Here is a 16,990-nt window from a genome sequence, read left to right on the forward strand (position 1 = left end):
CGAGCCCCGCGGCTGGTGGGAGAGGTGATGGGGGTCAGGGGCCAGGGCCCTGTCAGCACGAGCCCCGCTGCTGGTGGGAGAGGTGATGGGGGTCAGGGGCCAGGGGCTGGTGGCAGGAGGCCCGAGCACCCTTCCAGGAGGAGGGCAGCACGGGTGAGGGGCCGCCGCTCGCCCTCACGCCCCGGGGCCTGGGCGCCCCTCACGGCCGCTGGGACAGCCCCGCTTCTCTGCTGTTGCGCTGATGAACTCTGGTCTCCAACTGTCCGGACTTCAGATCCCTGAGAAAGAGTGCGGTTCATTGTCTCCATCATCAACGAGTGGAATGTACTGGCTTGGCCTCACGCTGCGATGGGCCAGGCCGCACCCTCTGAAGGATGCCGGGAGACAGGGTTTAGGGCCAGTCACACACAGGCAGGCAGCTGTGCCTCGGGGTCTTGTCCAAAGGAGCATCGCTGGAAGAACAGGCAGACACAGTGCGCGGGGCTTCTGCTCTGCCTTGACGTGATTGTACGAAGTGATGCTTTGTCCCCCGGCATGAGGCAGCCGTGGTGCGGCATGAGGCCTGCTTCTGAGGACTTCCCGTGGCGCCCCTGGATGCCCCTGCTGGCGCACCCGCGGGTCCAGACGCCCACAGGCACTGCAGGCAGCACACACCTGCTCCATCCTGCCCCAGGGCCCGACGCAGACTGTGAGTGGACAGAGCGGCTGGGAGGTGGGCTGCTCCCCCGGGAGGCAGGCTGCAGACCGCACATGTGCCGTGGCCACATCTAGACCCAGGCAGGCGGGGGCCCTGCCGGGACGTGATGGCCGTGGCACCTGGGCAGCTTCCGCCCCCGCTCATCCGTCTCCGGAGTTAAGCCTTTTGTGAGTGTCAGCTCGGGGCCCCCGGCACCGAGAGCAGCCGAGGGACCAGTGAGTGCTGTCCTGGATAGGATCGCAGGGCCCGAGTGAAGGACGCAGCGGGCAGAGCAGCGGGGCTCAGCAGAGCGGGGCTCGAGCGCGTTTCAACGCCTTCTTCAAGCAGTGGTTTGTCACTTGTCAACAGTGGGTAATGACTCAGACGCCCTGACTCTCCTTCACGGCCCAGCCCATCTCATCCCAACGCCCCGCAAGCTGCACGCGGTCCTCTCGGCCTCGGAGGCTGTGTTAGCTCACGTGCTCTGCGTCCCCTGAAACCAGCGTCTGCCACGCAGCTGCTCAGAGCAGGGCCAGCCCCCGACCCGAGCTGGTGCCCTGTGGGTGCTGGCATGTGGCTCTGGGGTGAGGGAGGGTGGACGCGATGGACGTCGCAGCTGAGGCCGGTTCCAGGGAGGGCCGACTGGGCTCAGGCGGCGCCGGCAGGGAACACTGAAGGGGTCTGCAGGCCAGTGGGGCCCAGTCTGAGGGGGCATGATGGAGCAGCACTGGGAACAGGGTCTCGGAGTGAAGAGAGCTGCCCCCTGCCCCTGCTGGGGACCTGGGCCCAACCTGGGGGACCTCCGTGGGGCAGACAGCTCAACCCCGTGGGCCCCCAGCAGAGCAAGAGCTCCCCTCCTGCCTGGACCCTCCTCTCTGCTCCCAGCTTCCTCTCCTTCCTGGTGCTGAGCTGAGCTGTGCCTTCTGTTTCTCTCTTCTTCACTAAGGAAAGGCTCTGTAGCCTGTTACGTCCGCAGGGCGCTTCCTCCCTGGACGGCACCGTCTCAGAAAGGCTGTGCCCTCCTCTCGCCGGCAAACCTGCCCTCTCCGCGACCCCAGCTTCCCTGGGCACCAGAGGGGAATGGCGGGGGAGTGAAAAGCATATTCCATTGGTCTCAGTCCCTGTGCCGATTTCTGTAAGGCTCAGCACGATGAGATGAAGCTCTTTACAAGGAAGGAAGGCCTTTCCTGGGGGCGCCTGCTGTGCGGGGTCATGGAGATGGAGACGCTGCGACCCTCCCCGCCCCCTACCCACGGGTGAGGGCAGCTCCCTCACGTGTGTTTCTCACCGACATCCACAGGATGCTCTAACCCCTGCCTCCAGAAACTGGGTTCTGCCCTCAGGATTCAAACCTCTGTCGTCTGAGAGGAGGCCCACAGTGCTCCCTGTGAGTGAGGAAGGCTCCAGACCCAGCAGGGCCCGAGCACGCTCACGTGGTTCCATCCTCATCCGGCAGGCGGTTAAGCAGCTCTCAAACCCTTTACTGTGTAACTTCAGTTAACATTATCGAACCACTTAAAGTTCATTGACCCACTAATTCATACCTCATCTTGTTTTATAAGAATGCAAAGTGTGAATAACAAAAGCATGTAAAATATACTGATGAACCGTAAATGCAAACTCAAAACCGTGATCAGAGAGACTGCAGAAATGAAGGCGCAAAAGGAGACACGTGACCGTCCATGGACCACATCCCAGCCCTGAGCTGTGTGGGGTGGACCCCAGTCCGGCCCTGAGCCGTAAGGCAGTCAAGTCAGTGGAGGATGCAGCCTCATTCACACCTATCCTGCCCCGGAGAAAGAGGACATTTAGAACAAACAAGCATTGGTTTCCTAAACTTTACTAAACAGGCCTTTTACTGAGTTCTAAACACATGAAGCCAAGTTTTTAAAATGATCTTTGTATATATTCAATGTTGTGTTTTTATTTCTTCTACCATATATATTAATTTGTAAGAGATTTATGGGGATATGTCACCTACCATACTATTTACTATTAAAATGTACAATTCAGTGTTTTTATACTTACAGATACGTGCTACCACCGCTGCCGTCACTGTTAGAACATTTCGCCACCCTGAACCCTGGGGGTCACCCCCACCCCAGCCCCCGAGAGCCATTTCTGTTTCTTTCGCCTCTTCTGCACACTTTATATGGTGGAATCATGTAATACGTGGTCCTTTGTGACAGCCCCCTCCACTGACACAGTGTCGTGAAGGTCCACCCACGCTGTCACACGTTCCCACACTTAACTGGCTTTCACTGGAGAACAATATTCCATTTGGACAAACATAACCACTTCTGTACATCTGTTTGATGGGAATTTGGATTGTTTCCCTTTTTTTTAACTATTATGAACAATGCTGCTGTGAACATTCATGTACAAGTTTTTGTGAGGATCCACTCTTATTTCTCGGGGGTGTGCACCACCTCAGATTTGAATTCCTGGGTCACACAGTTGTGCTATGTTTAACCTTTTGAAGAGCTTTCCAAAGCGATGCGAGATTGTCATCCATGAGCAGAGATAGCTTTACGTCTCCCTTTCTAATTTGAATGCCTTTTTTCCTCCTTTTTATTGTCTGATTGCTCTGGCTAGAACTTCCAGCAGCAAAAGTGGGCGGCTTTGTCTTGTTCCAGATCTTAGGGGTATAGCTTTCAGTCTTCCACCAGTGAGAATGTGGGTTGGTCATAACTGCCTCGATCATGTTGAGGAAGCCGCCTTCCTTCCCAGCTTTCCGAGTGTTTTTGTCGTGCAGTGGTGTTGGATTTTGTCAACTGCCGGTTCGGCAACACCTGTATTACAGTACTAACGTGTTGTAACGTGGTAGTCAATTTTTGTTAAGCTGAACCATCCTCAGGTGCCCAGGATGAATCCCACTTGGCCGTGGTGTGTGATCCTTTCTCTGTGATTCTGGATTACGTTTGCCAGGTATGTTGTTGAGGGTTTTTGTTTCTATAGTCTTAACAGATATTGGTCTGTAACTCTTTTCTTCTGATGTCTTTATGTGGCTGCCATATCAAGGTAATGCTGGACTTGTGAGTTAAGAGGTCTTCCTTCCTCTAGTAATTTTTTGTTAGAGTATGAGAAGGATTGGCACTAATTCTTCTCTGAAAGTTAAGTAGAATTCACCCCTGAAGCCATCTGGCCCTGAACTTCTCGTTGTTGGGAGGTTTCTAGTTCCTGATTCCATCTCCCTACTTGTAGTAAATTCTGCTGAGAATTTACTGTAGCAAGCTCTGCTGCATAATTCTGTCTTGTAGTTCTGTCATGATTTTCTGTTTCTTCTCAAAGTGATTTGTGTGTTTCTGAGTTTGCCCATTTCATCTGGGTTATCTCATTTGTTGCTGCTGCTGCTGCTGCTAAGTCGCTTCAGTCATGTCCGACTCTGTGCGACCCCATAGACGGCAGCCCACCAGGCTCCCTAGTCCCTGGGATTCTTCAGGCAAGAACACTGGAGTGGGTCGCCATTTCCTTCTCCAGTGTGTGAAAGTGAAAAGTGAAAGGGAAGTCACTCAGTCGTGTCTGACTCTTAGCAACCCCATGGACTGCAGCCCACCAGGCTCCTCCATCCATAGGATTTTCCAGGCAAGAGTACTAGAGTGGGGTGCCATTATTCAGAGTACACTTACGGGCTTCCCTGGTAGTTCAGCTGGTAAAGAACCCACCTGCAATGCAGGAGACCCCGGTTTGATCCCTGGGTTGCGATGATGCCCTGGAGAAGGGAAAGCTACCCACTCCAGTATTCTGTCCTGGCGGGCTACAATCCATGGGGTTGCATTCATGGACAGCAGAGCCTGGCGGGCTACAATCCATGGGGTTGCATTCATGGACAGCAGAGCCTGATGGGCTACAATCCATGGGGTTGCATTCAAGAGCCGGACAGGACTTTCACTTTCAATTTTTATTTATATAAGGTTAGGTCATCCACCACTTTTGTTTCTGATTTTGAGTGCTTCTCTTCTTTTCCATCTAGCTAAAGTCTTGTCAGTTTTACTGATTTTTTTTTTTTTTGGGAGATCCAACTTCAGTATTATTGGTTCTCTGTATTGTTTCTTTTTAATTTATTTATTTTTATTAGGAGGATAATTGCTTTACAATATTGTGTTTATTTCTGCCATATATCTCTGTATCCTTTCTTATCTCATTTATCCCCACTCTGAGCTTCTTTCTTTCTCTCCTCCTGCTAGCTTTAGGTTTAGTTTTCTTTTTCTATCCACATGAATTTGAAGATTAGATTTTGAATTTTCACAAAGAATCCAGTTGGGGTTTGGGTGGTGATTGAGTTGGATTTGTACATCAACTGGGGGAATATCCCCATGTTAACTGTGTTAATTCTTCCAATTTATGAATATGAGATATCTTTATTTTTTATTGAAGTACAGTTGACTTACAGTGTGTTAATTTCTGCAGTATAGCCAAGTGATTCAGCTATACATTCTTTTTTGAGGATTCAGAGAAGCCCTTCCATTTATTTAGAGCATCACTGATTTCTTTCAACAATGTTTTGTAGTTGTCAGCATAAAAATCTTGAACTTCCCTGTTTAATTTTTGAGGAAACATTTTTAAAGGGGCTTCAAACCGGCTCCTTTCTGACACGGTGGCCCCACCTTTCACTCCTCACACAGCAGGACAGGCCCATAGGCTCTCTCGCTGTGCCCCCTGCCCAGCTCTTGGCTGCAAGGTCCTGGCGAGTGAAGCTCCCAAGGAGCCCCGCGGGCAGGCGGGCCGAGTGCTGTCTGGGGGGCCGTGGGAAGGAGGGAGTGGGGGAGGACCGGGAAGCACAGGGGGCCGGGTGATTCTAGGACCAACCAGAGGCGCACCACTTCGCCCCAGATCCAACTGAGGTTTCTGAGGGAGTGCTGGCAAGTTTCACTCATCTGGGAAAAGATGTCCTTCTTTAATTAGCAAGCACCAGCACGGTTCACTGGAGGAAGTTTTTGCACTTCCATTTTGTATTGCTGGGATTGTTCTTTCCATCTGGTTCAGCGAGATTTCTCCTCCAACAGGGTTCTCCTTCTCAGTGAGGGAGCAGCGATGACACAGCGGACAGTCTGTCTCTCCCCTGAGGCGGGCAAAATCAGAGGGAAGTGCAGGCAGCTCGGGTGTGAGCGAGCTCCCAGCAGAGGGTCCTCAGGGAGGGACCTCCAGGCTCAGGTCTCTGCACCCAGGGGCGGGGCAGGCGCAGAGCTCCAGACTTCCCCGAAACGTTACCTGGGCCCGTCGCCACAGTGCGTGTCCAGCCTGGGGGGCTCAGGCTGTGCTAGATGTTGAACCTGCAAGCCTGGTTTAACCAGAAAGGGCACTACCCTCCCCGTCATCAGCCGCCCAGAGCGGGATGCAGGATTCTGTCTAACACAGCTCTGATGTGAGCATATACATGTGCACGTGTGTGTCTGCATGTGTGGAGCCCCCCTGGGGCCCTGCCCACCTGCCCTGTGAGCCTCAGTCTCTGCCTGCGGTGGAGATGGCTCCCGTTTGGGGGCAGCTTCCAGGAGGATAAAGTCTGTGACTCGACCCAGCATGATGAGCACTCCATCACGTTAGCCATATTTTAAAAGGTTAATTCCACGACTCAGAATGTGTTTTTCACCAGGCATGCCAACTGTCTTGTGAAATCCAGCCATAAAATGTGCATTTAGATCCTCAGGTGAATTTGGGGAGATAGTTAATGCATAATGATGATAATTGCTATTTTCTTTTGCTTAATAACAAAACAGTGTTCAGTGAATAGCTGGAGATAAGGAAACCAAGATGCTTCCACATTTTGTTACCTTACTTTCACAAAGAGAAATTACCAGCCCCTCAGTATTTATTATATGTTATGTGGACTTATAAAAAAAAAAAACAAAAACCTACACTCTAAGTCCTCATCACCTGGTTCCATTCGGACATTATTTACGGTGGGTTATTACCCTGTGTGTTGTTATTGCTTCATTTTTGAGAGGTAAGGTGTAAGTTTCCACACGTATGCCAGGAAATTCAGTCCCTGAACTCAGGGGAAATGACAGTGTTATCAACATGTGGCAAAATCAAATTTAATTCATTTCAGTTAAACTTTTCTCTTTGATGCTGTTCATTTATGAAGCCACAGCCATAGCGTCGCTTGCAGGCTGAACATTAAGCAGAAACGTGATGCGTGTGTGGAGCAATAATGGGTTGGCTCTTTAGCATGGAGCAACTTTAGAACGGTATTAAATTACACGTTAATGGAAAAATAAAGCAGGCGATAATAGGACGACAACTTAGGCTGCTGTACAGTCTAGATTACAGAACATGGTCATGCTGTTTACTAGCTGAACCCTGAATTTCCTTTGAAAACTGGCTTTTAACTGTGTTAAAATGTAATGGAACCTGAAATATCCCTTCCTAATATTTCAAGTTCTCCAGTTACAGTTTGGCCATTGAGATGGACAGACGCTGCGTAGCTCTTATGGGATGGCTGCCCCCTCGAGGCCATGGTGCGGCTCACACTGGACGGAGCGAGGCTGTGCCAGGGGGTGAAGGGCCCCCAGGCCCGGAATCGCAGACCCTGTGCTGTGAACGCACAGGGGATACCCCATGCTGCCCCCAGGAGACTGCGCCCGGCCTTGCCCCAACCCCAGCATCCCCGAGAAACTTCTGCTTTCTCTCCTGCCAGTAGGCACTCCCTGGTAGACGTCTCGCCCCCAAGTTCCTGGGATCAGGGAAGCTGAGTCCTCTCTTATTGCTCATCCCCTAGTCTGGACCAGCCTGACAGGTGGCAGCCGTGGAGCCTGGGACAGGGCCTTGGAGCCCACACTGGTGTTGGCCAGCGTGGTGGTGCCAAACGCTCAGTGAGGCCGAGCATGTGGAGAGGCCCGAGTCAGCAGAGACAGGTTACTGACGGGAGGCTTCAGCCGAGATCACGGAGTCTCAGATCCCTGTTCCTGGAGTCAGGAGTAGACAGGTTACTGATGGGAGGCTCCAGCCGAGACCACGGAGCCTCAGATCCCTGCTCCTAGACTCAGGAGCAAACAGGTTACTGATGAGGAGGCCTCAGCCGAGACCACGGCGTCTCAGATTCCCTGTTCCTGGACTCTGGAGCAGACAGGTTACTGACGGGAGGCCCCAGCCGAGACCACGGAGTCTCAGATCCCTGCTCCTAGACTCAGGAGCAGACAGGTTACTGATGGGGAGGCCCCAGCCGAGACCACGGCGTCTCAGATCCCTGCTCCTGGCTGGCCTGGGCATGAGGGCACACTCATAGACCACAGCCTAAACGTGAGGGGTGACACTCCAGGAGCCTCAGACCTCAACCTCCAGCTGGTCTGGGGTGTGAGCATGTAGTCACTACCCTCCACCCAGGCAGGGGTCTTGATTTCTGCAGAACAGCCCCAAGATATGTGTCAAATGGCACATCCATCCCTGAGGAGCAACCAGGACACTGTGTTATCACTGCGCTGGCATTGCGTCTCTCGTCTCGTTTCTTCAGGACGTTTTCCTTTTTCTGCAATTCCCTCACTTCCCCAGCTAGTAACTGCTGACTCCGCTCTTTGAGCCTCGGGGAAGCCTGGGAGACTATAGCCTTTTCTCCAAGCTGAGAATGGGGGACGTGGTGGGGCCTGTGTGCCGGGCCCGCAGGGTCCCGCCCCATTTCCACAGGCATCATCGGTCCGGTGCCTGGAAGCTGGCGATGCCTCTCCTGCAGGGTCATCGAGAGAACTGGGTCAGTGGCCATCGGGGAGACTCCTCGTGTCTGTCTGCTTTCTTGCCCGTTTCCCTTGGTGGCCCGGGGGGCACCTTTGGGGCCAGGGTGGGTGGCTCTGTGAGCGCAGGCCCTCGCCTTACGAGGTGGCGCCGGGGCAGGTCTGTGAGTGAAGAAAGAGGGACGTTCTTGGTGGAGGGGGACAGGGCCCCCCGCCCCGGGATGGGTGCTGGACCCGAGGCGGGGTCAGGCTCAGTCAGCTTCCTTCCTGAGAGTGTGAGGCCCTTGGCGCTGACAGGGTGCCTTCTTGTCCCCGTCTGGACAAGCGCACGGGGGTCCCAGGCTTGTCTGAGCCGAGGCGGGTGGTGCTGACGCCGGGTCTCAAGAGAAGAAGTTCTGGGGGAAGCGTCACAGCCGGGGGGCGGGGCGTGGAGCGGACCCGCGAGAGCGGCCGCCCGTGTGACACGGTGCAGGATGCTTCCGGAGGCTGAGACGAGCCAGCAGTGCGGGGCGCCGGGCTCCCCCGCTCTCCCCAGGGCTCGGAGCCCCTGCTGCGCCTGGCGTGGGCTGGGGCCGGCCAGTGGCCTCCCGGGGCCTGCCGCCCCAACTGTGTTCCCTGCATGTACGTATCGTGTAGGGGTGTCTGCATCACAGATGCTTGTCACGTGTGCACACTATACACTCTAACAGGATCTACTCCCTGTGTGTACCGTATCCTTACTAGATACTATACGTGTGTCTTATACATGAATATACGCCTTACATATACATGTTGTGTGTCCATTATACATGGTAATAGAATCTATTCCCTATGTGTATTATATGCATGTTACTTGCTCAGTCATGTCTGACTCTTTGCAACCCCATGGTCTGTAGCCAGCCAGGTTCCTCTGTCCATGGAATCCTCCAGGCAAGAATACTGGAGTGGGTTGCATACTCTTCTCCAGGGGATCTTCCCAACCCAGAGTCAAACCCAATCTCCTGCATTGCAGGCGAATTCTTTACCACTGAGCCACCAGGGAAGCCCCATATATATGCACGCTATATACTATATGTGCATATCATATATATGCATTACAAATACATGTTATGTGGCATATTATACATGATCATAGAATCTATTTCCTGTGTATGCATATTTTTATTATATATACCTATTGTATACTGTAATAGAGCCTTATTTTCTGCATATTATAAATGAATGTATGTATTACCTATACATAGTACTTGTGTAAAGAGCCTCTTGATGAAAGTGAAAGAGGAGAGTGAAAAAGTTGGCTTAAACCTCAACATGCAGAAAACTAAGATCATGGCATCCGGTCCCATCACTTCATGGGAAATGGATGGGGAAACAGTGGAAACAGTGGCTGACTTTATTTTTCTGGGCTCCAAAATCACTGCAGATGGTGATTGCAGCCATGAAATTAAAACACGCTTATTCCTTTGAAGGAAAGTTATGACCAACCTAGACAGCATATTAAAAAGCAGAGACATTACTTTGTCAACAAAGGTCCATCTAGTCAAGGCTATGGTTTTTTCCAGTGGTCATGTATGGATGTGAGAGTTGGACTATAAAGAAAGCTGAGCACCAAAGAATTGATGCTTTTGAACTGTGGTGTTGGAGAAGACTCTTGAGAGTCCCTTGGACTACAAGGAGATCCAACCAGTCTATCCTAAAGGAGATCAGTCCTGGGTGTTCATTGGAAGGACTGGTATTGAAGCTGAAACTCCAATACTTTGGCCACCTGATGCAAAGAGCTGATTTATTTGAAAAGACCCTGATGCTGGGAAAGATTGAGGGCAGGAGAAGGGGACGACAGAGGATGAGATGGTTGGATGTTATCACCGACTCAATGGACATGGGTTTGGGTGGACTTTGGGAGTTGGTGATGGACAGGGAGGCCTCGCATGCTGCAGTTCATGGGGTCACAAAGAGTCGGACACGACTGAGTGACTAAACTAATCTCCTCCTGCCCTCAATCTTTCCCAGCATCAGGGTCTTTTCAAATGAGTCAGCTCTTCACATCAGGTGGCCAAAGTATTGGAGTTTCAGCTTCAACATGAGTCCTTCCAATGAACTTGTATATATTATATACTGTAATAGAATTGGTTTCCTGTACACATTTGTTATTGTTGTTCAGTTACTCAGTTGTGTCCAGCTCTCCATGATGCTATGGACTGCAGCATGCTTGTACATATTAGGGTCTGTATTTTCTGTATGTATTACATTATATATCATATATGCATACTATGTACTATTGTGACCCATTGGACTATAGCTCTCCAGGCTCCTCTGTCCATTGGATTTTTCAGGCAAGAATACCGGAGTGGGTTGCCATGCCCTCCAGGGTATCTTCCCAACCCAGGGATCAGACCCGCGTCACCTGTGTCTCCTGCGTTGCAGGCAGATTTCTTTACCTGCTGAGCCATTGAGGAAGCTATATATAGTATATACTATAATGGGCTTCCGTGGTGGCTCAGATGGTAAAGAATCCATTTGCAATGTGGGAGACCTGGGTTTGATCCCTGGGTCAGGAAGGTCCCCTGGAGAAGGGCATGGCAACCCACTCTAGTATTCTTGCCTGGAGAATCTCCATGGACAGAGGACCCTGGAGGGTTACAGTCAATGGGGTTGCAAGGAGTTGGACATGACTGAGCGACTAAGCACAGCACACATATACTATAAAGTCTGTATTTACTGTATATATTATATGCATACCGTGTACAATGTATACATATTATGTGTGGATATATGTATTATGTGTACACGTTACGTATGCATATAGCGTGCTGTGTTAGAGTCTGTATCTCCTGCGCCTCTTTGATGGCCAGCTGGAAGCAACAGAAGCAGAAAGGCTAGGCCAGCAGGAAGTAGAGGTAGAGCAAGGGGCAAAGCCTGGAGCCCAGGAAACCCTGAACTTCATAAATGCTGACCCAAGAGAGTTGAAAATGGTAACAACCACAATCATGGTAACGTAGCTAGAGTAACCATTTGCGTGCCCTCCTCCTGGACCTCCACTGTTGAGCACACGGAAGCCCACCTAGAGTCCTGCACCAGTGGGGGCAGAACCTAACTAGTCATGTCCACAGACCCAGTTCCAACCACTGGGCTGAGTGGCCTTCCCCCTGGCAAACTCAGCATCCTGCAGAGGTCAGCTCTGGTGGTTCGAGGGTCTCCGTACAGTAGCACCACTCACAAAATGAAACCTATTTTTCTGAGTAGAATCGTATAGCTCAAAATCAACAGTGTGAAACAGGAAATCAGGGCATCATGGCTTCATCCTCATATCGACTTGGACGGTGGCCTTGAGAAAGTCACCTCTGCTTCTTGCCTGCACGGCCAGTGCGTGGCACGGCCAACCCTCTGTGTGGCACAGCAGCCCACCAGCTATCTCACTGCTTAAGTACCAGGTGCTATTCCTCAAACTTCTTAAACTGAACTACAGCACTCAAATCTAGTCCATGTAACTCTTTTCCCCCAAACCATTTGCTTAACACCACCAAATCTTACTGTCAAGACCTGATGACCATTTTAGACATTCAGTATTTGTAGTTGCAGAACCACGCTGGGGAATAGTGGTTACTCTCCTTCATACTCCTGGACTTTGGAGCCGACCATGACGTGTGAAAAAATGACCATTCAGTTGAGTGTCCATATCAGGAGTGGTCCCGGGATAAAAACAGTCCCCGTGTGGACAGGGGTGTCCACACAGGCTTTCCCTCCGAGTCGCTCCACGTCTGACCCAGCTTCTGTGTTCTCTCGACAGACCAGCAGTATTCATGGTCCCCAACCCCGCACTTCAATGAAGAGAGGTACTCCCCCGCGCCGAGGACTATGAAGGGCTTATCTGGGAGTCGGAACCCGCCGCTGTGCTCTGGCCACACGTGTGGCCTGACGCCACCTGAGGACTGCGAGCTGGGCCACCTGCACCATGGCCCCGAGGCGCGGCCGCCCTACCTGCTCAGCCCCGCCGACAGCTGCCCGCTGGAGCACCACCGCTGCTCCCCGCGGACCTCCATCCACTCCGACTGCGTGATGCTGCCCGTGGTGCTGGGCGACCACGTGTCCAGCAGCACCTTCCCCCGCATGCATTATAGCTCCCACTACGACAGCAGGGACGACTGCGCCGCGGCCCACGCGGGCGCCAAGATCAACCGCATCCCCGCCAACCTGCTGGACCAATTCGAGAAGCAGCTGCCGCTGCACCGGGACGGCTTCCACACGCTGCAGTACCAGCGCGCCTCCGCGGCCGCCGAGCAGCGCAGCGAGAGCCCCGGCCGCATCCGGCACCTGGTGCACTCGGTGCAGAAGCTCTTCACCAAGTCCCACTCCCTGGAGGGCTCATCCAAGGGCCACGTCAACGGCACCAGGGCCGACGGCAGGGCGGACGAGCACGCGCACGGCCACCACGCCAAGCACGGCCGGCGGAGCAAGAGCCGCGAGCGCAAGGTGGAGAGCCGGCCGCGTGGGGGCCCGGGCAGCTGGTGGGGCTCGGACGACAACCTGGACAGTGACAGCACCTGCCGCGCCTCCAGCGCGCTCGGCCGGCCCCACGCAGAGCCCGTGGCCCGCTGCTACCCCGACGCGCTTCCCGGCCCCTTCGGGGACCTCTCGCTGAGGACCTCCAAGAGCAACAATGACGTCAAGTGCTCGGCCTGCGAGGGCCTGGCTCTGACGCCCGATGCCAAGTCCATGAAGCGCAGCTCCTGGTCCACGCTCACCGTGAGCCAAGCCAAGGAGGCCTACCGCAAGAGCTCCCTGCACCTGGACAGGCCACCCGGGCCCCCGGAACTGAAGCCACCGCTGCGGCCCTGCCACTACCTGCAGGTGAGGGCTGGGTCCTGGTTCTGCAGGAGAAGGGGGTGTCCGGGCTCTGCAGGTGAGGGGGGCGTCCGGGCTCTGCAGGTGAGTAGGGGGATACTGGTTCTGCAGGTGAGGGGGGCGTCCAGGCTCTGCAGGTGAAAGGGCTCTGCGGGTCAGGGGGGCGTCCGGGGTCTGCGGGTCAGGGTGGCGTCCCTGCTCTGCAGGTGAGGGGGTCATCCCCCGACTCTGCAGGCTACTGGTGGGAGCATCCTGGGAGGACCTGGAGTGTGGCAGGCCAGTCCCGGGAGCCTCTGAGGCTGCAGGATCCAGTGACGGCCGCAACATGTGGGCTCACAGCAACATTTCCCCATCTGAAGGCGGCCAGTGGGGCCCAGGAATGAGTTTGCATGAGCTCACCAGCTTTCCCCACGCCGGCAGCTTTAAACCTTGGATACGTCAGGGAGCCTGGTTGTAGGAACCAGGGGTGTGGGTGAAACAACAGGCAGGGGCAGGCGCGGATGCACTGACGTCGGAATTCTCTGCTTGGGGCCCTTCCTGTCCTCTTGGCTAACCACACGTGCCCAAATGAGAGGGGAGCCCAGAGCCAAGAGGTCCCCTCTTTTTTCAAGAGGCCTCTACAGTTACTTTTCTCAGCTAACAGCACTGTTAGCAAAGCTCTGAAACCTGAACTTTCCTTCAGGGCACATGTAATTTGCATTCGAATCCGCCCTTCTATGGGTGATGCAGACTGTGCCCGGGATTGGAGAGGTTCTGTTGGAATCCTGAGTAACCGTCTGATCGCCAGCCTCTGATTGCTGGCAGAGTCGTCAGGAAGTCAGTTATCAGGCAGATAAGCAACCACTATTCTTCTCAGGCATCAGGTGGCTTTGAATTGGGATTGCGTTAGCAATTCCAACCACCACCTGGAGCACGGTCCATGACCCAGTGGATCTGGTTTAAAAGGAAAATCTGCTCATCAGATTGCTTTCATAGGCAGATTTATTCAAAGAGACAGAATATTTAATATTTAAAGAATATTGCTTATTATTATTTTATATTAAATAGTAATATTTTATTAATATTAATTAAAATATTAATATTTAAGACTTAAATTTTACTTGTAGTTACTTGCTAAATGCCCCTCGGTTGTGTCCGACTCTCTGCGTCCCCATGGACCCCACCAGGTTCCTCTCTCCTTGGAATTCTCCAGGCAAGGATACTGGAATGGGTTGCCATGCCCTCCTCTAGGGGATCTTCTCAACCCAGGGATAGAACCCACGTCTCCTGCGTTGCAGGCAGTTTCTTTACCGCCTAGCCACCAGGGAAGTCCTTGCGAATGCATAGACAGGAAGTTTTTGCCTGAACCTCTGTAAAGGACGGTGATGAACGGGGAGATGGGGCACCCGGAGCGCCCCAGGCCCCGCCCCTCCCCAGGCTGCTGGTGTCCCAGCCCTCCCACAGGCTCCCTGCTGACTGCACTGCACTCCTGGGAATCCTCCCCAGCCAAATCAGAGGCAGGGGAGTGGAAGAGTTTGTCTGTAGCTGCTGCTGTAGTAAGATTTAAAAGAACAGAGGGGAGAAATAAATGCTCATAGGCTCTTTTTGCTTTCTCCACCAGAAGCTAGAGAAATTTGGAGGTGAGCAAAAGTACTGTATTTTATTTTCACCTTTGGTTTGTACAGAATACATAGTTAACGTTAGAAGAAGTTCTTTTTATGTTTTTAAGTAGGTCAAAGCAGACAACAGAATTAAAAGAAAATTCTGATCCGTTTTATTCTTTGAAAGAGCTTGTTTTGGTGTTTCCTCCATCGGCAGACACAGCATCTAAGGTCAGAATTGTAATGAATGTCACACTGACCCGGTGGGTGACATGCAGGTGGTCAGCTCAGGAGCGGATGCCCCCGTCACGCCCTGCCCTGAGTTCCAGGGACACAAGGTGGACGATGGCTGCCTGACCCTGGTGGGAGGACAGATGAGGGTAACTGCCTCTGTCACACCTGGAGCACACTAGGAGCACACCTGGAGCACACTGGGAACACACCGGGAGCACACTGGGAACACACCAGGAACGTGGGCCTTGGCCCCTCCAGCATCATGCAGCCTGGGACCAGCACCAGCTCTGGTCCCCTTCTCCCACCCTGGGCCCTGGCCTCTACCCCCGCCTCCTTCACTTTCTGTCCCTCCTTCCTGTCTCTGTTGTTTCTGCCCGCCACAGGGTCCCTCTAGTGACCAGGGTCTCCCCCCTTGTGTGTGTTGACCGTGCTGCAGTGTCTTGTCTGGGGCCTGCTGGGGGAAGAGCTCCCGGCCCGACACTCCGGGAGCTGTCGGAGGAGAGGAGCAGGAGGACATGGAGCCTGAGGGTCACTGTGAGCACGGAGGCTTCCCTAGGCTGGAAGAGCATTTCAGCCTTGCCTCAAACACCCAGCCCCTGCCAAGGTCTGCGCGTCCCAGCCCCAGGCACCCAGCCCACCCCTCCATCCTTCATGGGAAAGGGCTCCAAATGCCGTGGGTCGTGAGCAGCCTGCCCCCGGGTCACTCATGAAGCTGGTGAGGTCCCCTGGCCCCCAGCTCGAGTGCACACAGAAATACCGCCTACGACACTGCTTTTCCCAGTGTCGCTCATACAGTGGGTTCTGTGCCGTGCGTGGCGGGCATGCCAGCCCACGAGTCAGCTCCCATGTGGCTTCCCACTGCGTGCATTCAGTCACACTCAGGCCCTGTCATTCTTAACCGGTGAACGAGAGTGAGGTAGAATGCTCACCCACACAACAGCACACGTTTCTGTAGTGACTGACGGTTTCCCAAGGGCTTTTCTTACACTCTCTCAAATCTAACCACAGCGTCTGATGCATACGCAATCAATGAGGCTGAGAGATTTACCAGGCTCACGGCTGGCAAATGCTCAAACCCCAACATCCGTCAATGAAGAAATTATTTCAGCAACATTTCTCAAATGCCTGCCTGTCACAGGCCCGAGACCAAACCAGCACCCGATGGTGATGCAGTGAACGGTCGCAGCCTCCTGGGTCAGTCCTCGTGCTGGACACTTGTCGCTCCCATCAGCCCTGCCCTCATGTGCTGGGATAGGGGAGTCTGGACAGAGGTGGCGTCACTCCAGAAGGGGTGTGGAGGAGTCGGTTTCAGAGCTGACCCACACCCTCAGCTCTTGGTCAGAAGTCAGCCTTTACTTCGGACCATGCGGAAGCACCCAAGGCCTGAGGCCTTTGAAGTGCTTGAGGCAGAAACCAGAAAAGGCCCGTTTGGTAAAGATGGATGGTTTTTTTAAACCGCACATGGAAGGCTGACTGCACGTTAGGCTCGGACTTTTAGCTGCGTGGACGGGCGGCACGCCATCTCCCGCGTTGTTCAAGGCTCAAGTGCACAGGCTCGTGTCCGTGTATAAAGCTTCCAAACACTAATAAAACAGAGGAATAAAAGGAAGGTCACTTGTAAAATAAGAACATGAATCTTAATATAAAATTATTTGGTCCCTGACAGATGTGTCCAGAGGGAAGTGGAGAATTCGGGAGCTTGTTTCTGGGTGAAGACTTGCCTCTAATCTGGACCCGAGGAGGGAGTCTCAGAGGCCTGCCCGCAGGCTGCTCTGACCCTCCAGGTGGAGCAGCGCACCACAGTTCCTTCCATCAGTGACACCACGCAAAGGAAACCAAGAGCACTTTGGTTTACATATGGAAAAGAGCTGTAGTCAAGGCTCGGGTCGTAATAGATGGGAAGGCAAACGCTGGGATTGCATAGGACAGGAGCTTGCCCTCCAGGGGGTGGGGTCACACAGGACAGCAGCAGGTCCTCCAGAGGGTGGGGTTGTGTCCTGCTTCTTGGCCCCCAG

The 16,990-nt window shown here is 53.3% G+C and overlaps 1 protein-coding gene across 1 annotated transcript in view; it reads left to right on the top strand.

Moving 5' to 3' along the window:
- Window positions 1–16,990, top strand: part of DLGAP2 (DLG associated protein 2) — a 459,183-nt gene that overhangs the window by 362,588 nt on the left and 79,605 nt on the right. The window contains exon 6 of the mRNA XM_040242864.1: window positions 12,107–13,167. Within this exon, the coding sequence (XP_040098798.1) occupies window positions 12,107–13,167 (1,061 nt within the window). The remainder of the gene's footprint in view (window positions 1–12,106; window positions 13,168–16,990) is intronic.

Source organism: Oryx dammah, unplaced genomic scaffold (assembly GCF_014754425.2).
Source record: "Oryx dammah isolate SB20612 unplaced genomic scaffold, SCBI_Odam_1.1 HiC_scaffold_7, whole genome shotgun sequence".
Taxonomy (NCBI): Eukaryota; Metazoa; Chordata; class Mammalia; order Artiodactyla; family Bovidae; genus Oryx; species Oryx dammah.